At 38.3% G+C, this 25,183-nt stretch overlaps 1 protein-coding gene across 3 annotated transcripts in view; it reads left to right on the forward strand.

Moving 5' to 3' along the window:
* Nucleotides 1–4,193: 4,193 nt before the first annotated feature.
* The window catches only part of LOC146470832 (histone demethylase UTY-like), a 40,705-nt gene continuing 19,715 nt past the window's right edge, over nt 4,194–25,183 (forward strand). Inside the window, exons 1-16 of one of the 3 annotated variants that reach the window (XM_085121551.1) lie at nt 4,195–4,389; nt 9,425–9,509; nt 9,732–9,840; nt 10,110–10,162; nt 14,025–14,083; nt 14,214–14,334; nt 14,767–14,821; nt 15,254–15,382; nt 15,964–16,090; nt 16,623–16,721; nt 17,190–17,321; nt 21,184–21,221; nt 21,408–21,495; nt 22,367–22,445; nt 22,977–24,233; nt 24,545–24,650. In XM_085121551.1, the coding sequence (XP_084977677.1) occupies nt 4,346–4,389; nt 9,425–9,509; nt 9,732–9,840; nt 10,110–10,162; nt 14,025–14,083; nt 14,214–14,334; nt 14,767–14,821; nt 15,254–15,382; nt 15,964–16,090; nt 16,623–16,721; nt 17,190–17,321; nt 21,184–21,221; nt 21,408–21,495; nt 22,367–22,445; nt 22,977–24,233; nt 24,545–24,650 (2,581 nt within the window). In that variant the 5' untranslated portion in view covers nt 4,195–4,345. Of the gene's footprint in view, nt 4,390–8,798; nt 9,320–9,424; nt 9,510–9,731; nt 9,841–10,109; nt 10,163–14,024; nt 14,084–14,213; nt 14,335–14,766; nt 14,822–15,253; nt 15,383–15,963; nt 16,091–16,622; nt 16,722–17,189; nt 17,322–21,183; nt 21,222–21,407; nt 21,496–22,366; nt 22,446–22,976; nt 24,234–24,544; nt 24,651–25,183 lie in introns of those variants that run through there. The other 2 variants (XM_085121550.1, XM_085121552.1) reach the window with 2 other exon arrangements.

Below are 25,183 nucleotides of genomic sequence, written 5' to 3' on the forward strand. Positions count from 1 at the left end.
GGAAGCCTTTTTCGGTACAGCGGATTATATGTTGACCAATATTGGCAAATTACTGACACTTCATAATCAACACAATCAACCGACTTCCTCCTGAAGAACCTTATTCAAATCATGCATTAAAGATTCAAGGTAACGTAACAGAGTGGATCTTAACCTCGTTCGGTTTTGGGGATGCTTATGAATTTTTAGTAAGGTAATTCCATTGAATAGCATTACAGTCAAACCTCCGCTAATGGACACCTCTCGCAAGCGGACACTTGGTCATGTTATCAGCTACATACAAACACTACATTCTGAACCTCCCATAAGCTGACACCTCTCTTAAGCGGACACTTTTTCTGATCCCAAGGGTTTCCGCTTACGGGAAGTTCGACTGTACGCATTCTTATAAATTACTGTGTATAATTTCTTGCGTCATAAGCGCGTGCGTACGTTGGAAACAGCGCTGTTTTTGGTGGATTTCGATGGGAATCTGTAAAATGCAGGCGGCGCTGGCGTATGACGGTTTATCGTAATATTAAACTTTTAATTTTCTGGTAAATGTATAAAACGGAAGGAGGAAAGAGGGAACAATGACCTCGGTTAAAAAATGAAGAAATGCGAGGAGTTTTAAGCAAAAATGAAAACTGAGACCCTGGTTAACAAAGGTGAAATAAGGAAGCCCTACTGTTGTTCTTAGGTGTTAGTTTTCGGGCGTCTTGCACATGGGTTGCGCAACAACCACTGAGAACACGGTGCTTCATATAGTTCTTCTCTGCCAAGAAAATTGTCTTTAAATTCTGCTTATGCTTCACACATTCTATGTAGAAGGGTATTTAAATTTCTGCCTTATCTGTGGTAATTCCTGTTTCCACCGCTAGACAAAGCTAGAACTTATCAAACTTGAGTGGATCACAGCTCTTTCGCAAGCACCAAGAACTATTCTTTGTATTGCAATTTTTTAAATAATTACATATCAGTAAAGAATCAGTGAAAGTTTGACAATTTTTCGACAACATTTATCTGTTTATTTCGAGGAAGTCACCTTATAAACTGACAAACTCGGTCCTCAGAGAAAGCACGAGAATTAGACTAAACCCCTTGACCTTTCTTTCGCCTTATGGAAACCATCCGGTCCTCCCAAACTTCACACGTCATTTCAAAACGGAGATTTTGAAGAGGGGTTTCCTCTTTTTCGCTGTCCACTCATCAACAATTGAACTGAAAGATCCGAATACCCTTATTTGAAGGACCTGTTTTGATCTTGTCAACTTAGATAACTTAACCTTGGCAATCGTAGTCAGGGCTGCTTCACGAGCAAAGTTACGCCAAATGCTTCAAATTCCACGAACGTTTACGACCTCTTAAATGAGACAGTTGTGTACGCTATTAAACTTAGTGTGACCTGATGTGGTTTTTATTTTAATTTCAGTTGAATTATTCAGTCAAAGAAAACTTAGCGACTACAGAATCCTATCCTTTGAACTTGTTACGTACTGCTGTTAGCCATCTGGGAATCTCAGCAGAACCAGTTTATTTCACAGTCTAAACGAAATTTGTTGTCCCTGACAAAGTAATTACTTTTAACGTGTTACGAAATTATCAGGTGACATTTCACCAAAAAGAAGCTTTCAATCCGAATTTCTAAGACGATTAGAGCTTTCCAGAAGGATATATTCACCAGCAAAAACAACCTGGTATTTGATCCTTTATGCGCATGCCTGGACGAAGCTCGTACTTACTCCTTTGACCTTACTTGAGTACGAGATTATCCACCGCTTTGACGGTCCGTTTTTGCCGTCCACACGTAAATTAAGGATAAATCTACCTTTATAATAACAACTACCGCCAATGTTTCTAAAATTGAACTAGTTTACGCAACTGTTTAGAAAAAGAAAAAAAGCGAAAATCGTGTTATGAGTATGTAGGCGAGACCACAGCAAAGGGAAGCTTTAAGCGGACACTGAGAAGTTGGTCCTAGACGTTCTTAAAGGCGGCGTGCAAGGGAACTTCGTTAGCGTTTAGGCGGGGATACCGGCTAAGCTTGTTCCGGCACAAATAAAAATAGTGCGTTGTAGCTTTGCGAGTAGCTCCCACCGAAGACGGAATCAACCGCAGGTATATACCGTCTGCAAATTAGCGCCCAAATTGTTGTTCTACGCCCCCAACGAAGGAAACAGAATACCAGAAGCCACGTTGGAAATCCCCTTCAACAAAGACCCTGTGCAAAGGCCAATCACGGAGTGTACTCATATCCTGTTGAGCCGTTGGATTTGGGTTCTAATTCGCAGACGATATTTACCGGCCGTTGACTCTGTTTGCGGCGCAGACTACTTTGCGAGAGGCGTTGTGGGAAATGTTTCACACCACAGGCACACCATCCTATGTGTGGCTGACTGTGCTTTCAAAACGCGGCGTCGGTTTTGGAAGAAGCCTTTAATTTTTAAAGGAGATATTTGGGGACTTTTAAACGGATCAAAATGAAATGAAGACGCTCAAGAATATTCGTTCGTTTAGTTAGGTTTAATCTTATGACAACGGCGGTTCAAGTGTTACCTTGAAGTTTGGCCTCAAAACCGCTCTCGCAAGGCTCGAGGAAGGAAGGAAGAAAGGAGACCTCAGTACTGGACGCGAATAAGCGGTGGAAATAGCGGCTAAGCTCTAGCAAATTATATGAGCGCCGCTTTTTTCGGTGCTTACTAATACCGAAGTATTTTTGCGCGGATTATGACTCATTGTGCGGTAAAAGCAGATCTTAGTAAGGGCTACTGGAATTCAAATAGAAAATTGGGGGTAACCACGCTTTTTTTAGAGATAATTAAACAACAATAACTCTAAAAAGCGCCAAAATACAAAATAATGTATATAATTTTTTCCCAAATTGAAGCTTAATTATCGCTGAAAAATGCATGGTTACCACTAATTTTCTTTTCGGATTCCAGTAACCCTTGCCAAGATCTGCTTTTCCCACGCAGTTATAAACCGCGCGAAAAAATCTCTGTTTTAGCATCTTTTTAGAGGAACCGCCGTTAAGAAACCCGACCTTTTCTGACCATCGCAAGATGCACAGAACGTATAAGGTAGGTACCGTCCTTAAAAAGCTCTAAAATATCGCCTTTAGAGAGGCAGAAAGGCGTCACCATACAACGCCATTTCAAGGACCAGGTACCCGGCATAAACAGAGAATCGTCTACACAGAACGCCGCCATTGTTGCAGTCGACTGTGTCGTAATGCACTGCTTAACATCACCTGTCTGAAGGCGGAGAGGCGAACACTGAGTCGTTGCGTGCCCGTATTAGAAGCGGAAAAATGATTTTAAAATTAGATATCCTGATACTTGAGATGAAATTCTTGCTGCATCCACTTTTCCTTCCGAATTTTTCAAACCGATATCAAGGCAAGTTAATTTACTTTCGCTGAAAAGTATGAAAACATACCGTCGGGTAAATGTCAATTTACATTATCATATTGAACTGAGATGGAAAATGCGGGGCCTCAATAATGTATTAATTTATACCAAAATCTTTTAATTTACATGCATTTAAATTACCTTAAAATGTTTTTTACGCAAAAGCTAATTAAGACCGCCTTCATGGTTTCGTCAATGGCGGAATATGTTATCCCAGTACAACAACCGACAAAATGTTATATTCGTTGAGTGTTAAGAACTATTTTTAAAACGGAGTGTGGCGTATCTATATTTAGTTATAGTGTATCAATAATGCATTATTTTCTTTATTTTTAAGACTGAAGCGTAAAATTTTGCAAAAAAATAGCCTTAATTTTCGCTTTTTATTTTTCTCCGACATCGGGGAAACACGAAAATTTGGACCACTTTGGTATATTTTATCAGCATCAAAATAGCCATTACAGTTTAGTGGTAATCGACCGTGGTGGTAAAAAAACACTGCCTTGGGCAAAAAGGAAGTGAAAACGGAAGCAAACCGTCTAGCAACAAAATTTAAATCCTCGCCGATCGAAATTTATCTTGACGAGTCTGGTTTGTTCCAATCTCAGTGCCCGCTCTGATAATATCAGCATCTTGTATTTAAATACTCTTATCACAGGTGTTAAATGACCTGTTCTGTCGAATTCTGATATCTTATTAATCACAGTTTTCAGCGCATTCAAGTAATACTGATAAAGACAATGTTGAACTTGGCGGGTGCCAATATTCTTACGTTGGCGTAACTCGAGCGAAATGGCGTGAAGTCAGGCGTTTAAAGCGAACCCCCGCTTGCCAATCACACGCGCATTGAAACGTGCTTTTAGAGGAAATGATTTCTGGCAGAAGCACATTCAAGCGAGATTTATATTTGTACGTGCTGTGCTTGCTTAATTCAGTGGTCTAATACGTGCGGTTGGATGCAGAGAGTCTGTTTTTCGTCTTCATTAGAGGCAACTTTCAGGTAAGTGTCGTTAGCTTACAACGCTTGTACCTTGAGATATTTCAGGCCGGATAGCTTCAATTTTCTAAGAGTATCAAAATATAAATATTGCGAATGAAAGTAAAAGAAATCGAACAACACAAATGGACAGTATTGAAAATCTGCCAATCACCAAAGACTCACAAGTTTTGCCACCTTAAATTGTACAGCATAATTAAATTAAATAGCACTAGGGACAAGTACGGACCAGTAGCATTCGTTTGAATGTTTTCACTATAGGACTTCATCGACAGACTCAAAAGTTCAAACCACTTTGCCAAATATCATGCATTATGCATTGCATTGGATAACTAAACTCAGGAAGGTAAACGGTGTGAATTCCTAATTCGAGCTGGTTTATTTTGCCCCCTTTGTTCTATAAAAGAGCTCATTGTGTGTACCCTGGCGGAGCTACATACTTATCTCTGTTATTATTACTAAGCTGATATTAAACTGTCGCGCGTTGTGTTGTTACGAATGAAGTCAGCTGTGAACGAACCAACTGAACTATGACCTTTATTTGATCACTTGGTTGACAAGAAACAGAAAAAAATGGAAGGCGTGCATCGAAACAGGTCGTGAGCTTCTTTGGAGAGTTCACTTCAAACAGAGTCACGCCACTTTGCACTTTACAAGTCTGGAACGAACAAATCACCAAAACTAGCGAAATAAGCCGAAATTACACAGAGTTCTCCCCAGGGCGCTACGCTTTAACGCCGTTAACTGCTGGCCAAGAAAACGGAGGCTATGAGAATGCGACGACTTGCAGCACTCACATTTCTCGCACACTGTTCCAATTTGTAACGATCCGTCGCATTTCGCGACCATAACTTTGGAAAAGGTATACAAAATGTACCCGTTTTAAACAGAAATACCAACATGAGCGCGAAATGGTCAAGTTAGCCTAGCAGCGGTGGGCCTAATGTCCCGGAAGCCAGAATCAGATTTTTCCTCTTTTCCATTCACTACTAAGATCTAATTAAACGACCAAAACAGCTGCGTAAGTGCTGACGTTTTCCACTTCCTTCCTTTTTGATAAGAAAGTTGAAGGACGTCGTGTCTGCTTCGACTTTTGTATAATCAAATTGCATAGAAACAATATGAGAAAAAAATCCCTACATTGGAGGGATAAAAATACTGCAACAATAACAATATTGTGTCATCAGTGACTGTACTGCGTAAATGGCGATATTCGTGCAGAGGCAAGGATTGTCGAGTAGCAGAGCCACCGAAACAAGCGACAAATACGGGAGGCAAAGATAAAATTCTCCGTCTTCGCGGCGTGTTTTCTCAGTTTTCGTTGCTCGGTTTTGGCAGATATAAGCAAATTTAAAAACTCTTCCCTCGTTCTGGCGAGCGGGGGTCTTTTCACAGGCTCACTTGTGTGTGGCATGGTTTTGTTGGATAGACAGAGCGACTGACATTTAACACTCTCCGAGGCGGCTGGGCTAGAGAGCTTCGCTCCCCGTGCGGTTAATTTGAGTCGGTCACGAATATCGAATTTTCCCGGAAGCGAGGCCACTTGAATCACGTATCCCAAGAATATTTCCTTCCTCGTGTGGCGTTCGTCAGTTATTTCCGCTTAGCTAATAAAAATTGATTGTGCGGTTCGTGCCATTTGTTATTGAAATTGCGGTCGTGTCGTTTCCGTCGCTTTTTCCAGTGGTTTTCACTTTTTGACCGCGGGAAAGTTGGGACGAGAATGGCCACTCACTCTCGTCTCAAGCTTCGGACGGTCAAATAAAAACCTCATAGCTACACTGTCACGCGCCCTTCATGATTTGCGTTAGTGTTATGCTGTGAGGGGTGGTTTTAAAAGTGTACTGTGTGGATGAAATCCTGAAGCGTTGTGACCTCAGTTGCAAATAGTAAAGTCACTGAGCATGAAGGCCATGCTATGCGAGTATCGATCACGTCTGTCGAAGAAATCCTAAAATTTCACAATTCAAAGGATCGAAGCTTACTTTGACCAGTGCATTTACTTGTTGTTGGATTTGTTACACTGCATTTATGACGAAGCTGTTCAAATGAAACTTATTGAAAAGGCGGTATTGACCCTGTGTTGAGACCGTGGATTGATAAAACACTTAAAGTAATATCTTCATAATTGGAACTGTGGCACGAGGATTTTGATGGTGTCAGCTTTGTCAATACAATGGAAACTCGATTTTAACGAAGTACCAAGGGACAAGGGAAACTGGTTCATTATATCGGGGTTCTGTTTCATGATTTTATAAGGCCGGGCTGGCCCGGAAAATATCGTTCGTTATAAGGAAGACTTCGTTGTATAGAAGTTCGTTAACTGATACTGGGCTGTATTATTTGAATTGTAAATACGAGCCTTTCCTTGTGAACAAAATGCTCATCGTATGATATAGCACGAGGAAAACTTCTTGTCAATTATTAAAGGATCGAAGAACAAGCGTTAATTATGTCCGTGAATGTCATAAAAGGGGTTAGTCATCAGATACTTTCAAAGTTAAATAAAACAGTGTCTCTGATATCAGAAAAACCTGTTTTATGAGGATTCTAAAAGGCTCTAATGTTCTCAAAGCGACCTTTTGAGAAACTTAATTGCCCTTCTCCTGACATGAACTTGGTTGATTAAAAAATGCCGCAAAATATGATAAATTAGTCAAAATTCGCGCGAAAATTTGCCTGGGTGTCTAAAATAGTAGGCTGAACGAAGTTCAGTTCATCTCGGAATGCGATTCATGTTCCGTGATTGAAGAAAGGCGATATTGGAAATCGACCACTTTTTTGAGTTTGTTTTTGGTTTCATCTCAGCATCGAGGGTTTTTCTCCGGGTCCTCTTTTTCTTCCCTCCACAAAACAAGGATTTAAATGGAATTGGAAATGTTTATTCTTGTGAAGGGGAGAAAGTGGGAGAGCCCGAAGAGAAACCCTCGTTTTGAGAGCATTTCAACCTTGAAGAACCCCAAAGAGTTGTTGTGGCTCGAGAAGTATTTTTGAGTCCTTTTTCTGTGGATCACTTTTCGTGCAATACGTAGTTCCGGCAATGTTTTTCCTTGTAAATAAAGTTTTCAATGTTTTAGCTTTCAAAGTTAAGTTAATAAAAATATAATTTCTGTAATGAACACTGTGCGTGCACAGAAAACAGCTTTTCGGACACGAAATGTTTTAATCTCTGGAGTTTTGAGGAACGCACGCCATGGGAGCCACTTTACAGAATGCCATTGTAAATTCCCATTTTATTTTTAATATACGAAAAATAAAATTAAAACTGAGATATCAAAACATACATCAGAAAATTGAGGGATCAAGCCTTCACCATTTTCTGCTTTTAGAAAATTACCTGCGTGGCCTTGAGACTGACCCAGACTGCAAACTATTTTTAGCTTTAGGCAAATTTTATTTGTATGTACCGTGTCCGTCGCATACACTTGCTAATTGTTTGTGATACGGAGCGGTCCTTGTGATCCATACAAAATTACGGAACGTGCCGCTTCAAGCTTGTTTAAATACAGCTTTAAAATATTACCGCCTGCTTGGAAATCACGAAAATATGAAAAGAAAGTAAAATAAATCATGATTAAATAACTATTTATATTTGGCGTGCGCCGAAAGTCACGCGAAGGTTTATGTCGTTCGCGTGCATAAATTGCAAGCAAATTTCAATCTTGTGGATTGCCGTAAACATTTCATAATTCGCGGCCGTAACTGATCGGAGGACTTGAGGTTAGTTCGTTAAATGTTTCAGTGCTTAGAATTGTAAATAATCGAACCTCAGTCGGACCAAGGTCAATATCATGTTAGCCTATGGACAGAGCAAAATTGATCGAGCGGACACGTCGTTTTAATACTGAAATGGGTATGCTGATAAGTTTCCGTATTTATTATCTATGAGCGAACCAAAATTAGCTAACAGTAAAAATCTACTCCTTTTGGCCGGAGATCACCGTTCTAACATAACCGTGCAATTTTAAACCGAGTGTAAAGTGAGAAGATATTTCGTGTTTACGCGAATCGAACGGAACGAATTTCTTTCTGTTGTGATTTTATCTGATTTTATCTATCAGTTCCGGAAGGACGATTTTTCGATCGATCGCGGAGATTTATTTATAAACCGGGAAAACAATGTACTGTTTGCAAGGTAAGCGTGAAAGCATGAAGTGTTTTTGCCATCTGTGATTTATCAGAAGCGATTCAAAATTTTTTTTATTAACTAGAAAGCAGTAATTTTCTAGAGTCACTTTATTTTACGAGACGCAAAATGTTCACATCCGCCTTAAGTCAGTGTAGCCAATATACACATGACGATGTTTCGTTATCTTTTCAACGGAAGGAAATAGTTTGTCGAAGGCATGATGTAAGTTCTTCTCCTCTCGATCAATCGCATTATCATCGATCAACGAAAGAAAACGAAAAAAGTAAATATGTAAATTCGACGAAAAACTTTGCAAAGATAGCTCACGCAACGTAAGGGACCAAGAAGTGCAGACAGGCTTGCGTGGTCGATGGATCTACCACGTGATAAGAATTGTGGGCTTTGATTGGACAATTGAAGTCAGGGACGCGACGGCGTGCTTCACTGTTCCTACCCCTCTAGAGTAGAGAAAGTTTTCCGTGCATTTCAATGATTTCGACAATGAAGCTGCGTTTCTTTATATAGAAATTTACGGATTTGGAAGTTTAAAGTGCTTGCTTGGAGGCTATGGTGGCTTACCGCGGTGAAAGCTCGTGAAAGACGTATGGTTTACGCGAACTTCGTCGCCGCTCCGTCCGTACTTTTCTCAGGCCTTTGTTTTGTTGTGGTGATTGAAATTCACTTCTGCCACTCGTGTTGCCGAAATTGGTAAAATTGCCGAACTTGGCCAGTAATATGCTCAATGGTTTCCCAGGTAGACGTCTTGAGCGATCGAGAAAAAGAGATTTTAACGAATTATGACAGGTTAGGATTCAGTTTGCCTGTTGGTGTCTGCTAGAATTGATCAGAATTCTTCATTTCGATTCGTTGGCTTGGCTAACTGAACTATTAATCTCTCATTTTCTCTAGCCGCTTGTACGGATTTTTACGAGTGCAAGATCCCGTTGGAGATCCGTCTTTGCCCGATCTGACTCATAAATCACTATTACTAAAGGTAGGAAGCAAAGTTTGGCAACTTCAAGATCGTAGATTTTCACGCAAAGTCCGTGAACTATGTTTCCTTGTGCTACACTAGTAGCTGACACTTCGCTGGGAGCATATTGTTTGCGAACCGAATAATTACTGCAGCTTTACGTGGAGTAAGAGCACTCGTACCTAACCAGTGAAAAATCTAGCGGTATTTCCTTAGTTTGGTATTGTTTTCTCTCTATCATAGGGTGTTGCTTTTTTCGAGAAGGAGTTGCAGGAAGAAGGCAAGGCAGCGAATTCGTCTACTTTCTGCAAATTGGGACATTTTCACCTGTTGCTCGAGGACTTTGCTAAAGGTAAGAGAAAATTCCTGTGCTGCACGAAAAATTTGCCCCTCCTAAATTACGTTTTTTTAGAAAAGGACAGTAATCTGCCGTTAGGAACCTTCTGTGATATTAGCAAGTTAAAGATTTGATCGTGAATTCGTAAACTTGGCCATGCGATGCACATTTCATATTTCAAGTAATCCAGCACTTGAAGGGGTTCGAGGTACTACTATTATCATTAACATATAGCTTATGTTCAATCTTGATTCATAGTTTTAATGTCTGGTATTTATTTTCAGCGCTTTCAGCGTATCAGACTTTCTTCAACGCTCAACAAGTCGATTACTGGAAGGTAAATATTTATAATTTCGTTAAACATTACTCTAGTATGCATATAAAGGTTATCATATCGCTTCGTTGTCTTGTACGTGTATGTTATTTTCGTTTCATTTTCCTTGTGCATTTTTCGTTTTTGAGAGATCAGTACGTGTTAAAATTAGGTGCTGGATTAAAGAAGATTAGATAGTGAAGTGAGGTTCAAATTTTAGTTCAAATATATATTCGTGCAGATATTGAAGTGCCCAACCTATTCTTTGTATTTGGGCTTTATTTTGTACTGCAGAAAAAATGGCCGGCTTTTTTAGTCGGCAATCTACTTGTTGCTGACGAGTAAAACTTCATCCAAGCCGCAGCTCCGGACAAATTTGGCATCTGTTTTTGTTCTGGAAGCCAAATATTTAACGTTATGAACTATCTATTGTACTCCTTATAAGCTTCGTTCGAAATTTCCTGGTGAACTCGCTAACTTTCGAAATTTTCCGGTGGAAATACTCACAAGCGAACATCCAGTTGTACTGTGGCCTTCAGACAAAGGATATTTGAGTACATCAATAATTGAAAAGCGGACTTTTACTTGTTATCGATATTAAACTCTTTAAATAGCAGAAAAAGCGGAGCGGAAATATATTTAAGGCATTTGGAAATAACTCAGGGAAAATCCCTAATTTTTATTGCCAATTTTGACGATTTATTACATCGCTCTGTTCCGGATTGCTTTTTTAATTAAATTTTAAAAAATTATCGAACGAAACTGTTTTATGTCCATTTTAATAGTCTTATTTTCTTGGAATTGCTTAGTTTGATTTTTTTGTGAAAATAATAATTCTCTATTTTTTTGTAGAATTGTGGTGAAATTCTATAGGGTCAAAAGAGTTAATTTGTTTTGATTCTCAAAATAACCTTGAAGGGAAAAATGTACATTGTACCAAAATAAGCAAAAGTGTCAAATGTTGATTATGTAACGTTTTGGCTGAATTTGTATTTTTGTCAGCAAATAATTTTACAGCTGTGTTTGATCTATTTTAATGACTGCATAATTAGTGTGGAAATTATATTCATTTATAGCATTAACCCAATTTTCCACGTCAGTGCCCAGTTTGAATGATTGTAATTTAATTCTTTTTTTCTTCCAGTCGAGATTAAATTTATTTTAACAATTAAACAGTACATCTTAGAGCCATACGAGTATGCTAAATACTACGGTCCTTGGTTCTGACTTTATGAGATTAAATTAACCGTTTTAGCTCTAATATCAACATGAATAATCTCTTCACTGTCGTCATGTATTTTTGATAGTGTTGGTTAGGAGAATATGGTTAAACATCAATACATTTTATCTCTGGTGATTAATTTCTTTATTTCTAGTACCTCTATGTTTGACACAAATAAAAATACAGCTGTAGAACTTACAGTGTAGATGTTGTAGGTTAAAATGAACCCAGGTTAAAATGATTTCAACCTAGGTTGATTTGTATTTTCTTTTGTTAAAGTTGGGTAATTTACATCTGAAACAAAGAAAAATACAAATCAACTTAAGTTGAAATCATTTTAACCTGGGATTCATTTTAACCTACAACATAGATGCTTGTCAATCAATTTTAGGGTCTTATGATGACATGGCAAAAAAGAAATTTATGAAATTGTTGGATTTGCAAAGATATTCTGAAAGAGCATGATGAAAAATGCCTACTTGTCAAAAACTAGACTGGAATTTTTTTCTTATAATGTTGATCAGGCTAAAAAGATTCACTATCAGTTACTACTGATATTCAGCTGAGTTTTGTTATTTTATGTTATTGACGTTTTTTATTTACCTTTTTTTTTCACCAAAGTCGCTTATTGGTAAAATGTAGTAGAATCTGTAAATTATGTCTACACAGCTTGAACCAAGGTCATAAATTGAACTTGTGGTCAACTTAAACCAAAGCCAGTAACTTTTTCCTTGCTTCAATTTTTACATAACATATATACTTATTAAAATAAATGTTTTTGTAATCCCTGAGGAAGATTTGTTTGTAGTCCTCAGCATTGTACAGTGTGTTCAGTGTACATGTCTGTTTTAATCCAACCTTGATGTACATATACTGTGGATGTAAAGAACTTTATTAAGCGTGAAAATGTCTACAGGTATAGGCGGCTAGCACGCTACTTGCATGTTTGGCGTGCTTTTAGCTTTTCAATTTTAGAAACTTCTAAGTTCTTCTTAACTTCTACTCCGTAGCATACTTAATTGTGCAAATGCATACTCACCTAAGCATCATTTAGTTTAGTTCAACTTTATGTTTATATACTTATAGAATTGAAGTAACACATGCACTGTAATTTTATACAGATTTTTCTTAATACATGGAAGGTGTTTCTCCATGTTTCTTAATGTTTGGATAAATTATATTAAAGCAAAACCTTAGGTTGTGGGAAGGGAACATAGAATTGTTAAGTACTGAAATAAATCCACTCATGCTTTTATTTCACATTAGTTGTTCATTAACCTTTGTTATGTCTAACTGTTTACAAGTTTTCCAAAAAAATTGTTTAATAGGTACGGTACAGTATAATTAAACTCAAAATTACATTTTTGAAATACATCCACAACTTAATTTATTTGTTCTTCTACAAAGGATAACCACTTCTAATACTGTTGCAATAATATTTATAAAATAACTCTTTTTTACATGTAGTGCTTATTTTGTAATTGTCAGTATTAATGTCCTTGTGTTTACTAGTTGTGTTATTCTGAAAATCCCTTTATAATCCTTCAGGAACATACATACCGTAAAGTTATTAATAATTAATACATGTAACTGTAATTATTACAAGCTAAATTGCAATACTTATCCACTATGCATATAAACTTGTGGCGGCTTAATAACAGACATTTTAATTTGAATGTAAGATCTCTCACCTACATGTGTGTATGTCTGCCAAAGCTCTGTTGGATACAAGTGAGGTTGAATCTTATCAGCAACAAGTTTACAATGCAGCATACGTTTATATGTTAAATTGAATGCTGTCAATTGGTTGGTTTGAAAATTAATATAGTGGTATGTTTCCTTTTCCTTTTATGTCAATAATGATAAATGAATAATGAAAATGTAATTAATTCTTACTCATTTTGTTGGTACTTAATTTCTTCAAATCTACAAACCCATTAGTCTCTGTCATCTGCTTCCTCTTGCCTATAGGGGGCACAGGAAAAGAAACATTATTCAATGCTTTAATTACTGTTGTTTGTTCAGTGACAGTAAGACCTTGAAAAATTAAGATTTTTCAGAAATGCAGCCTTGATTTCTTTGTTTTAGTTTAATTTTAACATTGCAAAAGTTGGGAAAACCAAGGCTGTATACGTAGAACTTATGTGTAAAACAGGTACATTTGTGGAAATTATGCTATATAATGTAATGGTATAATTTATTTTAACTACAAGAGTGCAGGTGTAGTTGTAGCTTGTGGGGAATTCCTTTGGTTTTGTCCCATATCTGTCTAGCTCTAGCTCAAGAAGTAGTCTAGGGATAATTTACTGTACATGAGTTTTCTTTGGGGGATTTAATAACTTTTAAAGGCAATGTTGGAGCTAACCAAATCATTCAGCCATCTAGACAATGTTCACAAGGAAAGAAATTATTCTCCAACACCATATACAAAACGTTGGTCAGAGTATTTGGTGCTCATCCAAGGACTTCCCTTTCTCAGTGATGTACACATTAATAAACGATGTGTACTTAATCTGAAGTGTGTACTAGGGCAGCGCTGAACAGACACACTGTATCATGGCTATAGATGCTGATAGCCACTACATTGTATCTATTACAGCTGCAACTGCACACTGTTTGTGGTTTTCCAGATTTGACTGATTTTGGTTTTGATTCTATTTCTAGGATGCTGCTTTTCTTTATGGCTTAGGGATTGTGTATTTTAATTTCTCAGCATATCCGTGGTAAGTGTACGATTTTTAAAATAATTTTGCAGCTGTCACAATTTGTAGAAGTTGCAGACTAAAGACGGAGATCACTGTAGAAAGATCAAGGTCACTTTTGACTGAGTTGTGTGTCTTTTTGTCGAAACAGGGCAATAAAGATTTTTCAGCAACTGCTGTACATCGATCCTAGTTTTAGCTGTTCCAATGAAGTTCATCTCAGATTGGGAATCATATTCAAAACACAAGGAAGCTGTGAAGCAAGTGTTAAGGTATGTGTTGGACTTACAAACCTATCAGTAGACCAAGAACCTATTTCTTAAAAGTCCCATTGACTTATGTATCACTGCATCCTATTTAGTATTTTTTCAAATCTTTTAATTTTCTTGATTGGTTGTAATTGTAACTCTAATTCTCTCTTTGGAGTGTTGGGGGTTGGGGGGGGGGGGGGTGTTGGTGGTGTTTTATCGTTGTTTTTCCATTCTTTTTTTATTACAGGTCCTGTGCAAGTGAGCAGTTTATGTTTGGAACTTGTGCTTCATAAATTAATATTAAAATCATTATTTTTGTTTTATCATGTACATGTACCATAGATAGTGTAGATAATAAAAAGATGATTGATGATGATGATGATGATGATGATGATGATGATGATGATGATGATGATGATAAATCTATATTAATACCAATGATATTTTTTTCAGCACTTTCAAATGGCTCTAATGGATTCCAGTCCTTGTTCACTATCAAAGGTTGAAAGTAAGTTTGGAGTGTGTAAAGTGTCTGTAGGTTTTCCTTAATGAATAATTGCCTTGCCCACAAATATTAATAATATCATTGAAGGGCTTGGAGCCTTGGAGCAAGATGACTGTACACATGTTTTTTGGACCTTGATATACCATTAGCCTATTACTTTTTCCTAAAAACCTTGGAGCTACATGTATACTCTTAAAAACAAGATGACATAATTTTGTTCTTACATGTATATCTGTTTAGTGTTAACAAAATAAATCATCCAAATGCCAATTCAGCTTTTGTGTGAATTGCTCAAGTTGAAGTTTGATTTCTAAGACTAATAATCCTACCCTGCCACATTTTTGTCCTGGTTTTAAGTTGTAAAAATGCTGTTTCTGTATAATTTGTAATACACTACACTTGAATAATATTAATTTTCTCTTTTGTTGACTCCAGTTCGTTTTCATCTTGGTCACCTTTTCGAGATGCAGAACAAGTGTGATTTAGCGCAAGAAATGTACGAGGCCATCATAGAGACCCCTAATGTTCCCAACAATATCAGAGCCAATGCCTATAAACAATTGGGTAAGTGTATAGTTATAGTCCCAAACGTTCTTCAAGATTTTAATTTTCTATCACGAGTATCCCCAATACATTAGGCTTTCTTAATCCTTTTATCCAAGAAATGTTCTATGTTGGAGCCTGAGCCTTTGTTGAGTTGTCAGTCCTGCATGCATTCTTTGTTATGGTGTTGAAAACTATCTTTTTTGGATGCTGCAAGTCTGCACTGACAACTGTATAGTGTGTACATTTACTTCATGGTTATTGGTATACAGTGCTGTAGTTCAATACGGGAGCAAGGGGTGGGGGTGGGGAGCAGCGACTGAGCGTGCATGCATGTATATGTAAGAGTGACTCTGCTGTTCAACAGGTTGGACCTCACTTACTCAGTGGCACTGATACCAAGTACCTGACCAAGTGCTAATTTCCCCATGTAACTGTTCAACAAGCAGATACTATTTTTTGCCTAGGCTTTCATCATTTCATCTACTGTAGTAGGCTTAGGTGCTTCTGTCAGTTGGAGTTATCCTAGGCTTTTACTAGGATGAGCTGGATACAAAGTGAGAAAGCCCTGCTAATAGTTTTGTTTGTTTTTCTTTTACTAGGGTGGATGTATTACAACAAAGAGCATCTTGGAGACAGGCCCGCCAGAATGGAGAAAGCTGTTCAGTTGCTGCTGAAAGCAATTGAGACTGATCCAAACAGTGGTGCTGCTTGGTATCTGATTGGAAGGTGTGGATTTTTACCTTTAGTTAACATTCTTGTCTTGGATATCTAAATGCTATGAAATTTAATTTTCTTTTCTGTCAACTACTAGCTTTAAAGATGGCTTCTTTGAAGGATTAAACTGGGAAATACATGTAAATAGAAGCACAAGAAAGTTTATCTTGTTAGCTTTCATTTGGATGGGCACACTTTAGGATTTCTTCCACAGCTCGAAGGAAGGGTAGAACTTCTTGAAACAGTATAGTGAACAGCACCACAGAGCTACATGCATTTACCTTTCAGCAGAACTTGCGGTTCAGTTGCGGTTCAGTTATGAATTCAGAAGGGAAGAGACCAAGCATCAAAATTAAGATTTTTGTAAGAGAGTCCCTTTGGGCCCATTGTGTCAGTGTTTCAGATACGAGAGGGGCCTCTGGTCAAAAACCCGACAAAGCTGTCTTCCTGATGCAAAAAACTGAGAAGATTGGGAGAGACCCTCTTCTACTGATCTCTGAAATTTATCTGAAACAATGTTGTGTGCTTCATCTTTTTGCATTAGGTGTTACGCCATGCAAGGGAAAGTCCACGATGCATTTACATCTTATCGACAAGCTATTGACAAGTCAGAGGCCAATGCTGACACCTGGTGCTCTATAGGGTAAGTCATACATGTACTACCAGGAATTTTTCAGTTGTGCTGTATTTTCTTAGGTGTTGCCTGGGACAATTATTTTTTTTTATTATAATTATATCTCCCAGTTAGTACGCACTGGGTGATTGGTCAATTTGGCAGACCGTATTTCCCTGTATGGCCTGCTAAACTTCAACAAGTTTCCTTTCCCGCACGCCGAATTAACCTTGGAGAAATACTTTAATATCTTACTAACCTTGTTTTCTTGGTCTGTACTTTAAGGAATGGATCCTCCTTTTTCCCATAGATTTATGGCCTGCACTAACTTATGGTACAGACCTTGAACTCGGTTAGTAAGAGGTATATCTTCTTCAAAAAAGGCAACTGTCTGAGGATGAGGGAGGGACATTTTGGAGGTATAAGAAGTTTTTGAATGTACACCAACAAACACTAGGGAGTTATTTTCAATTGATTCATTTTTTTTACCCCTTCTAGCGTGCTGTACCAGCAGCAGAATCAGCCTATGGATGCTCTACAGGCCTATGTATGCGCCATCCAGTTGGACCCCACTCATGTAGCAGCATGGACAGATCTGGGGATTCTTTACGAGGCCTGTGAACAGCTGAGGTATAACAAATAAAATGTAACTTTTAGACAAGACAACTTAAAATGAACGCATCAATCATTCTTTAGTAAGCGTATAAAACCAGGGCCCAGTTGTTTGAAAGCCGATTAATGCTAATACCTGATTGAAAGTTAAATGAGGTTCTTATTTTGCTTGTTAAGGCTCTTTCAAGAGTAAGTGACCTGTAATAGGTGTTAAAGGCTATGGCCTTAAATGACAGCTCTGAAACTCACTTTGATATCAGTGTGTGGATGTTATGTGACGTTAAGAGCAATTCTCCAGGAAAGTGAAGCAAAGTTGGAAATGAAAAATTTTAACCCCCCTTCATTTTTTGTGTGGAGGTAGGTTACCTGAAGGGATGAACAAAAACAGCCATATTTGGATCGGCGGGTGCGTCGTTGCCATGGAAACAGCACTTGATCACGTCGGCCTGAGGTCTATGTTTTGACCGAAAAATTCACTCTCAAATAGTAAAAATAAACGAGTCTGGTTCTCGAGTACATGTAAACCAATTCAAATGAAATTCATACAGATGGTAGAACCACTCTCCCAAATTATAAAATTTGCCGTTAGAGTATTTTGGGTTCTATAATCAAGAAGACAATGTTCGTATTACTATGTTGCCTGTCAGCCATTTTGGCAAGAAGGGAAAACAAGCACAACCATATTCGTTATTTCTCCGAAAGTACTCTTTCCACATAAACCAAATTAGCAGCAGAGCTTACATAGATATTGAAGTTTATAAATATTATAAAATCTATTTGGGGAAAATTATATTCTGGCCATGGGTGCTGAAGACATCCGAGGTAAGTTGCAAAAAATTGCAAAATTGGAATTGTTGAGGTCTCCAGTGTTTGGTTCAAACAGGCTTTAGATAGAGAATATCAGCTTCAGAGGTTTTTTCATTCATCTTATCTGTTATCTACATTTGATTGATTAGGTTTTGGCCAACGAATTTGATGAAATATAAATTAAAACAAGGCCTACCTTGAAACTTTTGGGAATTTCTTCAGGATGCTTTTGTCGTATAGGATGGGTCTCTCCTCAGTTCGCTCACTCCATTTTCTTGACCAAATCTTGCACAGACTCTAGCGGAAAGGACAAATCTAACTGGCTAGCCTCACCGAACATCTACTTTTAGACCAAAGATGATGATGCATTAACCCGAATAAAGAACAGTCGAACAGGTCAAATACAGTCGTGTGTCGAGTATCGAAATAATTTATCAATACAATCCATCCAGGAAGTTAAATAGATGCATCAAGATCACAGCTGGGCAAATGCATGTCTGCGACGATTCTGAATGAAGTCTTTGGCTAAATCGAGCCGTACATTCCGTGGTGCATGGTTGAGAAGCGGAGAGATCGTTGTTTACAACCTGTTTACGACCAAACGTATGTGGACCGGAAATGCGAGTAGCAAAACTGCTGACCGGATGTAGTTTTAAATGCGATATACGCGCTTTTTGTTTGTTTGTTTTTGTAGCTTCGGCTAATTGTCGCAATGTCATTATCTCCTCTAGATATTTTTGGTACAATATATCATTGATAGAGGGATAAAAGAACGACTTTAATTTTATTCCGCTTTTATGACTGTTTTACTTTGGTGAATAAAGGGGACAAAGTAAAAGCGCTTCACTAGTCGTTTTACGCAACTACATAAGCCGCCCATGTTTCCTGGGTTTGTTTGTATGTTTTTTTTTTATTGGATGTTAAGGATGGCCTGCATGTAAGATACGTCGCTGATCTAGGGTATTAGCGTACACATTAGAAGTTAGGAAGTTGGAATTTTTGACCCACCTCTCCTCCAGAAATAAAAAAGTCCTCTCCAAGCTGATAAATTTTCACATTCAGTACCTAATACCTGCCCAAATTTTGGCATTCTTTATTTACCGGACGTAAATTTGTGCCACTGTAAGGGAAATTTGCATATCGTCGTGCGAAGGAAAATATCCTGGTCCTGGACAATGGGAAGTTGGTCTCTTTCAAATCCCAAAAGGGACTTTTCGGTTTGTGAGTGCAGTGGAAACAATATAAAACTCAGTCAATGTCAAAGGGATATTTCCGGGCAATGTGCAAGCCTACGGACTTAGTATAAACTGTGATGAAATCAGCGACGAAATGGATCTTATTCTTTGCCGTGCAGGTAAATAAATGTAACATTTCACGCGCGAATTTTTCATTCTCTTGGGGGGGGGGGGGGGGTGCGGTTGTTACGATCATGCGTTCAATTTTCACCCTAGCTTCAGTTCAGCTTCATTGCCTTTGTTTTTATTTTCATTCGGTTATTCTGTTTTCTTTTTGTTGTTGTTGTTGTTGTTGTTGTTTTTTTTTTTGGCTTTCTTCACCATTGCCATTGTGAAAACAACCCCATTACAAGAGGATACCATTACACATACATCCGGTGTTACATCCCATTACATTGTGTTACATCCGGTCAGCAGTCGTGCTTCTCGGACTTCCGGCCTATGCGTTCAGTTTATTTACCTTTCTTGGCTTGTCGACTATCGCAATATCTGACTCGATTTTAGCCAAAGACGTTACCTTGGATTGTTCAAAGGCATGCATTTGCTTTGTGCATCGATCTCGACACATTTATTTTACTTCCTGGCTGAATAATATTGATGAATTTAGGTGCTCAACGGCAGAAATCGCAAGCATTACGACCATGTTTTGGACTTTGTCAAGTGTATGCGGGCTACTTGTATCATCATCCCTGGTCTGAAACACAGCAAACTGGATATTCAATGGGAGTAACTTTTAGTCTGCGCTAGATTTGGTCAATTCAAAAAGACGGAACGCGCGAAGGAGAGACACTGGAAAGAACCACGCGACGAAAGCATCCTGAAGAAATTCCCAAAACACTCAAGGTAGGTTTTGTATCAATTTATATTTCATCAAATTTGTTGCCAAAACCTTATTTACTAAATGTAGGTAGCAGACAAGATGATAAAAGATACTTTTGAAGCTGATTTTCTCTCTCTTAAGCCTGTTTGAGCTAAGTACTAGAGCTCTCAAAATTATCAATTTTGCAATTTTTTGCAATTTGTCCCAGGTTTCTTCAGCACCCATGGCCAGAGTATAGTTTTCCCCAAATTGATTTTATGATACTTAGAAACGTCAATATCTATGTAATCTCTGCTGCTAATTTGGTTTATGTGGAAAGAGTACTTTCGGAGAGATAACGAATATCGTTGTGCTTGTTTTTCCTGCTTGGCTAAATGGCTGACATGGAACATAGTAGGACGAGCATTTTCTTCTTGTTTATAAAACCCAAATTATTGTAACGGCAAATTTTATAAACTGTGACAGTGGTTCTACCATCTGTATGAATTTTATCAGAATTGGTTCACATGCACCCGAGAACCAGACTCGTTTACGTTTACTTTTTGAGAGTGGAACTTTTGCTCAAAACATGGTCTCAAGGCCGACGTTATATAGTGCGGTTACCATGGCAACGATACATCTGCCGATCCAAATATGGTTGTTTTTGTCTATCCCTCAAGGTAACCTACCTACACACAAAAATTGAAGAGGGGTTAAAATTTTTCATTTCCAACTTTGCTTCACTTTCCTGGAGAATTGCTCTTAAAAGGGTTGTCTTCTTTGACCCATGAATGCCTGTACTATTACATGTATAGGGACGTTTGTTGTGGCTACTAGGCTTTGAACCAGTTAGGCTATCAATTCCTTCACTGCAAACTTCAATTTAAGTTTAGGTTTTGTGAAATAATAATATTATTGATTGTTACAGTACATACTAAATAAGTGTAGTTTGAAATAAGAACAAGTTTGAACAAAACTGACTCACAAAAATGATGTTTATTTACTAATTTGTAGTCTTTACTCTTTTTCTTTCCAACAGTGATGCCATATCGTGTTACAGCGCTGCCAGGAGATATGGTGAGATAATCAATAATCATAATCTTTTGTTGTGTACACTGTAATAGTCACACTGTGTGCTTATACATGTACATGTCCCGCTAACCTCTTAGATTCTTTAAATTATAGAAAATTTGTCTATTGTTTTCTTGATGGAGCATAGCTTAGAGAAGAAAAAATGACTGACAGCTGCTCGTTACTTTCCAGGTGCCACAGACAGCACAATAGAGGCCCGTGTCAAGGCTTTGCAGGCCCAGCTAGCTATGATGCCACAATCAGGAGAAGGACAGAAAAAGTAAGATTTTTACAACACTGTCAACATAAAACCATCACTATTTTGATAGGGGATTTTTATTAGTTTTTGAAACTTTTTTGACTTTGTTAAAGTGCCCCTGGGACGAAAATTTCATTTTCCATCTTTTTGCATTTTCGTGTAGAATATGAGCTTCTTGCTCATGTTACCAAATTTCAATCCTTTTATGGCGATTGGAAGTATTTTTTTTTTTAGCTTTTTATTCGAGATTTCACGGCCGCCATTACTTGGCCTTGTTCCGGAAGTTAAGGCTCAAATTACAGGAAGTGACGTCATTGGCTCAACACGAAAAATTCCACATGGCTAATTTTCATATGGATTCTACTTCATAAACTGTATTCTGCTGTTACTTAGTTTGCAACAGCAGAATACAGTTTATGAAGCAGAATCCATATGAAAATTAGCCATGTGGAATTTTTCGTGTTGAGCCAATGACGTCACTTCCTGTAATTTGAGCCTTAACTTCCGGAACAAGGCCAAGTAATGGTGGCCGTGAAATCTCGAATAAAAAGCTAAAAAAAAAAATACTTCCAATCGCCATAAAGGATTGAAATTTGGTAACATGAGTAAGAAGGTCATATTCTACACGAAAATGCAAAAAGATGGAAAATGAAATTTTCGTCCCAGGGGCACTTTAAGTAAGATTTTGTAACACTCTCAACATGAAACCATCACCATTTTGACAGGGAATTTTTATTAGAGTTTTTGAAACTTTTTTGACTTTGTTTTGACAATTTTTTGTTAGCCTTATTTTTTTCCTTCCCTGTTGTTATTTGACATTTCCTAACTGTACTGTACTCCTCCATCCCTTTCTAATATTTACATGTGTTTTGATCCTTGTTTTATGTTTCAGGAATATTCCATCTGTTGATGAAGCTTGGAAGTTACCAATTCCTGCTGAGCTTACAACCAGGACAATAAGAAATGCCCAGGTATGCATGATGGCCTGCACAGTAAATAGTTTTCATATATAGATCATGCTGTTGTTGATGTAATATATATCAAACACGAGACACACTGTGTTTCATCACATATCAAACACTGAGAAGAGAGTTGAAAATACGACGCATGGCGGAGTATTTTTGACGAACTTTGAGGTTTTTGATATTGTGATGAAACACCGTGACAAGTGTTTGATATAACTTCACAAACAAAATGGTTTTGAAGGGGAAATTAAGGATGCAAAAATGAGGTGCAGCTTGGCAATACAGAGCTTAAGCACAGACGTTTGTGAGCCACAGACAATGAGAAGTCGAATGTTTCCATTTTTGGCGTGTTTTTGCTCACAACAGATGTGAAAAGCTCTTGTTGGACATCCGTGACTTGATGTTACAAACGTGATGGTGTCAAAATGCTCCAAAAAGGAAAAAAACTCGAATTCCAGTTGCCCTCCATGGCTCACGAGCGTCTGTGCTTAAGCACCCTAATGAGACAATAATGTTGACGGTCCCTATTATTTATAGGTAAAATTGTTAACCAGTGGTCAGCTGCAAGGGTTACAACAGCAACAACAACAACAACTGCAACAGCTCTACTTACAACAGCAAGCACAAGCACAGGTGCAACAACAACAACAGCAGCAGCAAGGAGTGGTATTAAATAGTACACAGGCCAGTGCTCAAGCTTATTTGGACAGCACTAAAAATATGGCCAACCATGTTTCTTTTCAAGTCGCAAAAGGAGAGAATCATGAACTTGTTCATGCAAGTCAGGTCACTCAACAATCACTTCCTGGCAGTAGCTTACAAAGTAACTGGCCTGAAAACACGCAGACTCAGGGCGATCAAAATGGGTTATCCGTGAGCGCTAGCAAAAGCGACGTGCAAGCTAGCACTACATGTATAACGACGCAAGGAATCTCTCACCCAACTACACCTACGATACTCACACAACCTCATCCTGAGACTTTCTCGCAGTCAGATTCCCTTCTTACTAAGGGTTATAGCAATTCAACTGTGTCTCCAATGGAAACATCCATTTCGGGAGATCACTTGCTACAAGTGACAGGACAACAGAATTCGATAGCGAGGTCAGAACCTGCAACACTATCATCGCTTTCGTCCAATTACGTTTCTACTTCTTCTAATGTACTGCTGAGTCACAGTGTTGTTAGTTGTCAAGGGACAACTTTTCTTTCTGGTGGAACAGTGGTCACAGGATCAACAACCACGTCGGAGCCTTCTTTGCACAGTGGAATGGACACAACAATTCTGAGTGAGATTAACTCTTCAAAGGATGTAAAGCCAAGTCCATTAACAGGGAATGGTGATCCCACCCTGAGCAATGGCCCCATCTCAAGCTTTTCAGGATTTTCAAGTGCGAGCGGAATGGTCGTTTCTCCCTTCTCATCCCCAAGTTATGTTATGTCACCCACGCAAAAGTCACCTTTTCACACCACAGCATCCCTCTCACCAAGCATCTCTCAGCCACTCTCCATCATCAACCCCACCTGTTTATCACCAAGTTCAGGTCTACAGGGAGTGCAGTCTACATTCTCGCCCTCTCTGATTCCAACTGACCTTTTGTCACCTTCCAAACAGCTTGCGGTTGTCTCACCTAGCTCATCCAAGTCTCCATTCAATCTCAGTTCAGGGGGTGATAATTTGATGTTGCCCAAGTTGAATTTGTTGTTTGACCCCACGGCTATTCCGCATGCTCCACCTACCCCAACACCTCCTCTTCCAACGGACAAGTTGTCACCCCAGACCCCAAGTATTTGTGTAAGTATAATTATGGTATGTTGTAGAACTTTGTAATCATAGGAGTTTGCTTGCAAATGAAGGGAGGTTTTGTAGGGCTTCTTAAACAATTTATACCTTAGGAGGATGGTGAAATTTGAAGTCAGGGTGCTTTTTAAAATGAGGACAAGCAACAAAGTTGGCAAAGGACTGAAAAATGTAGAGATCTTGTTTTTGTGCTATGCATTTAGATCTTTGATGATGGCAAAGATGATGTTTCTAATGCTGAGAAGCCAATGTTCATGACCATTGTTTCTTTAAAGACTTTTTAAATGTTTTGATGTCTCTTTTAGGTGGAGAACAAGAAGGATGCATTTTCGCCAGCACTTCAAAACCTGGTGTTGAACAATAGTGAACCCATTTTAGTGATCAGAGGATTAGCTTCAGCACTTAGATTAGGTTTGTCCTGCACACAGTGTACATTAATGTGATACTATTGTGGTGATAGTGAATGAATATTTCACAGTAAACTGTTTGAGATGACTTTTGACACACCCCCTGAGTGTGGATAGAATCTACATCTCCCCAGAAACCGTTTGGGCATGATAACGTAGGCCTACATAAATTATGGTACTACTGACATGTACTTGGTAAGGTGGTCATGTTGCCAAGTAAGCATGACTGCTTTGATAGTGCACTGGTTATCATGCATGACTAGTTGCCATGGAGACATGGGTTTGATTTCAGCTGGTGACAACTTGCTTTTGTTTTCATGAGAGGTGTCTGTCGAAGGTCATTTCACACAGTTTATTGTCAGTTAATATTCATTAACTTGTATACTAGGACCTTCCTGGCTTTGAAGTATGATTTCTTCAGATATACCGTGTTGGCAGAATTAGTTAAAATTAAGGAGAAAAGAAAGAAATGATTTGAGAGCTTTTCCTGTGGCACACAAACATGCTAATACAAGGAATTGAAGAACCTTATGGAAA

The sequence above is a fragment of the Pavona decussata genome, unplaced genomic scaffold (assembly GCF_977016875.1).
Source record: "Pavona decussata unplaced genomic scaffold, jaPavDecu1.1 SCAFFOLD_110, whole genome shotgun sequence".
Classification (NCBI taxonomy): domain Eukaryota; kingdom Metazoa; phylum Cnidaria; class Anthozoa; order Scleractinia; family Agariciidae; genus Pavona; species Pavona decussata.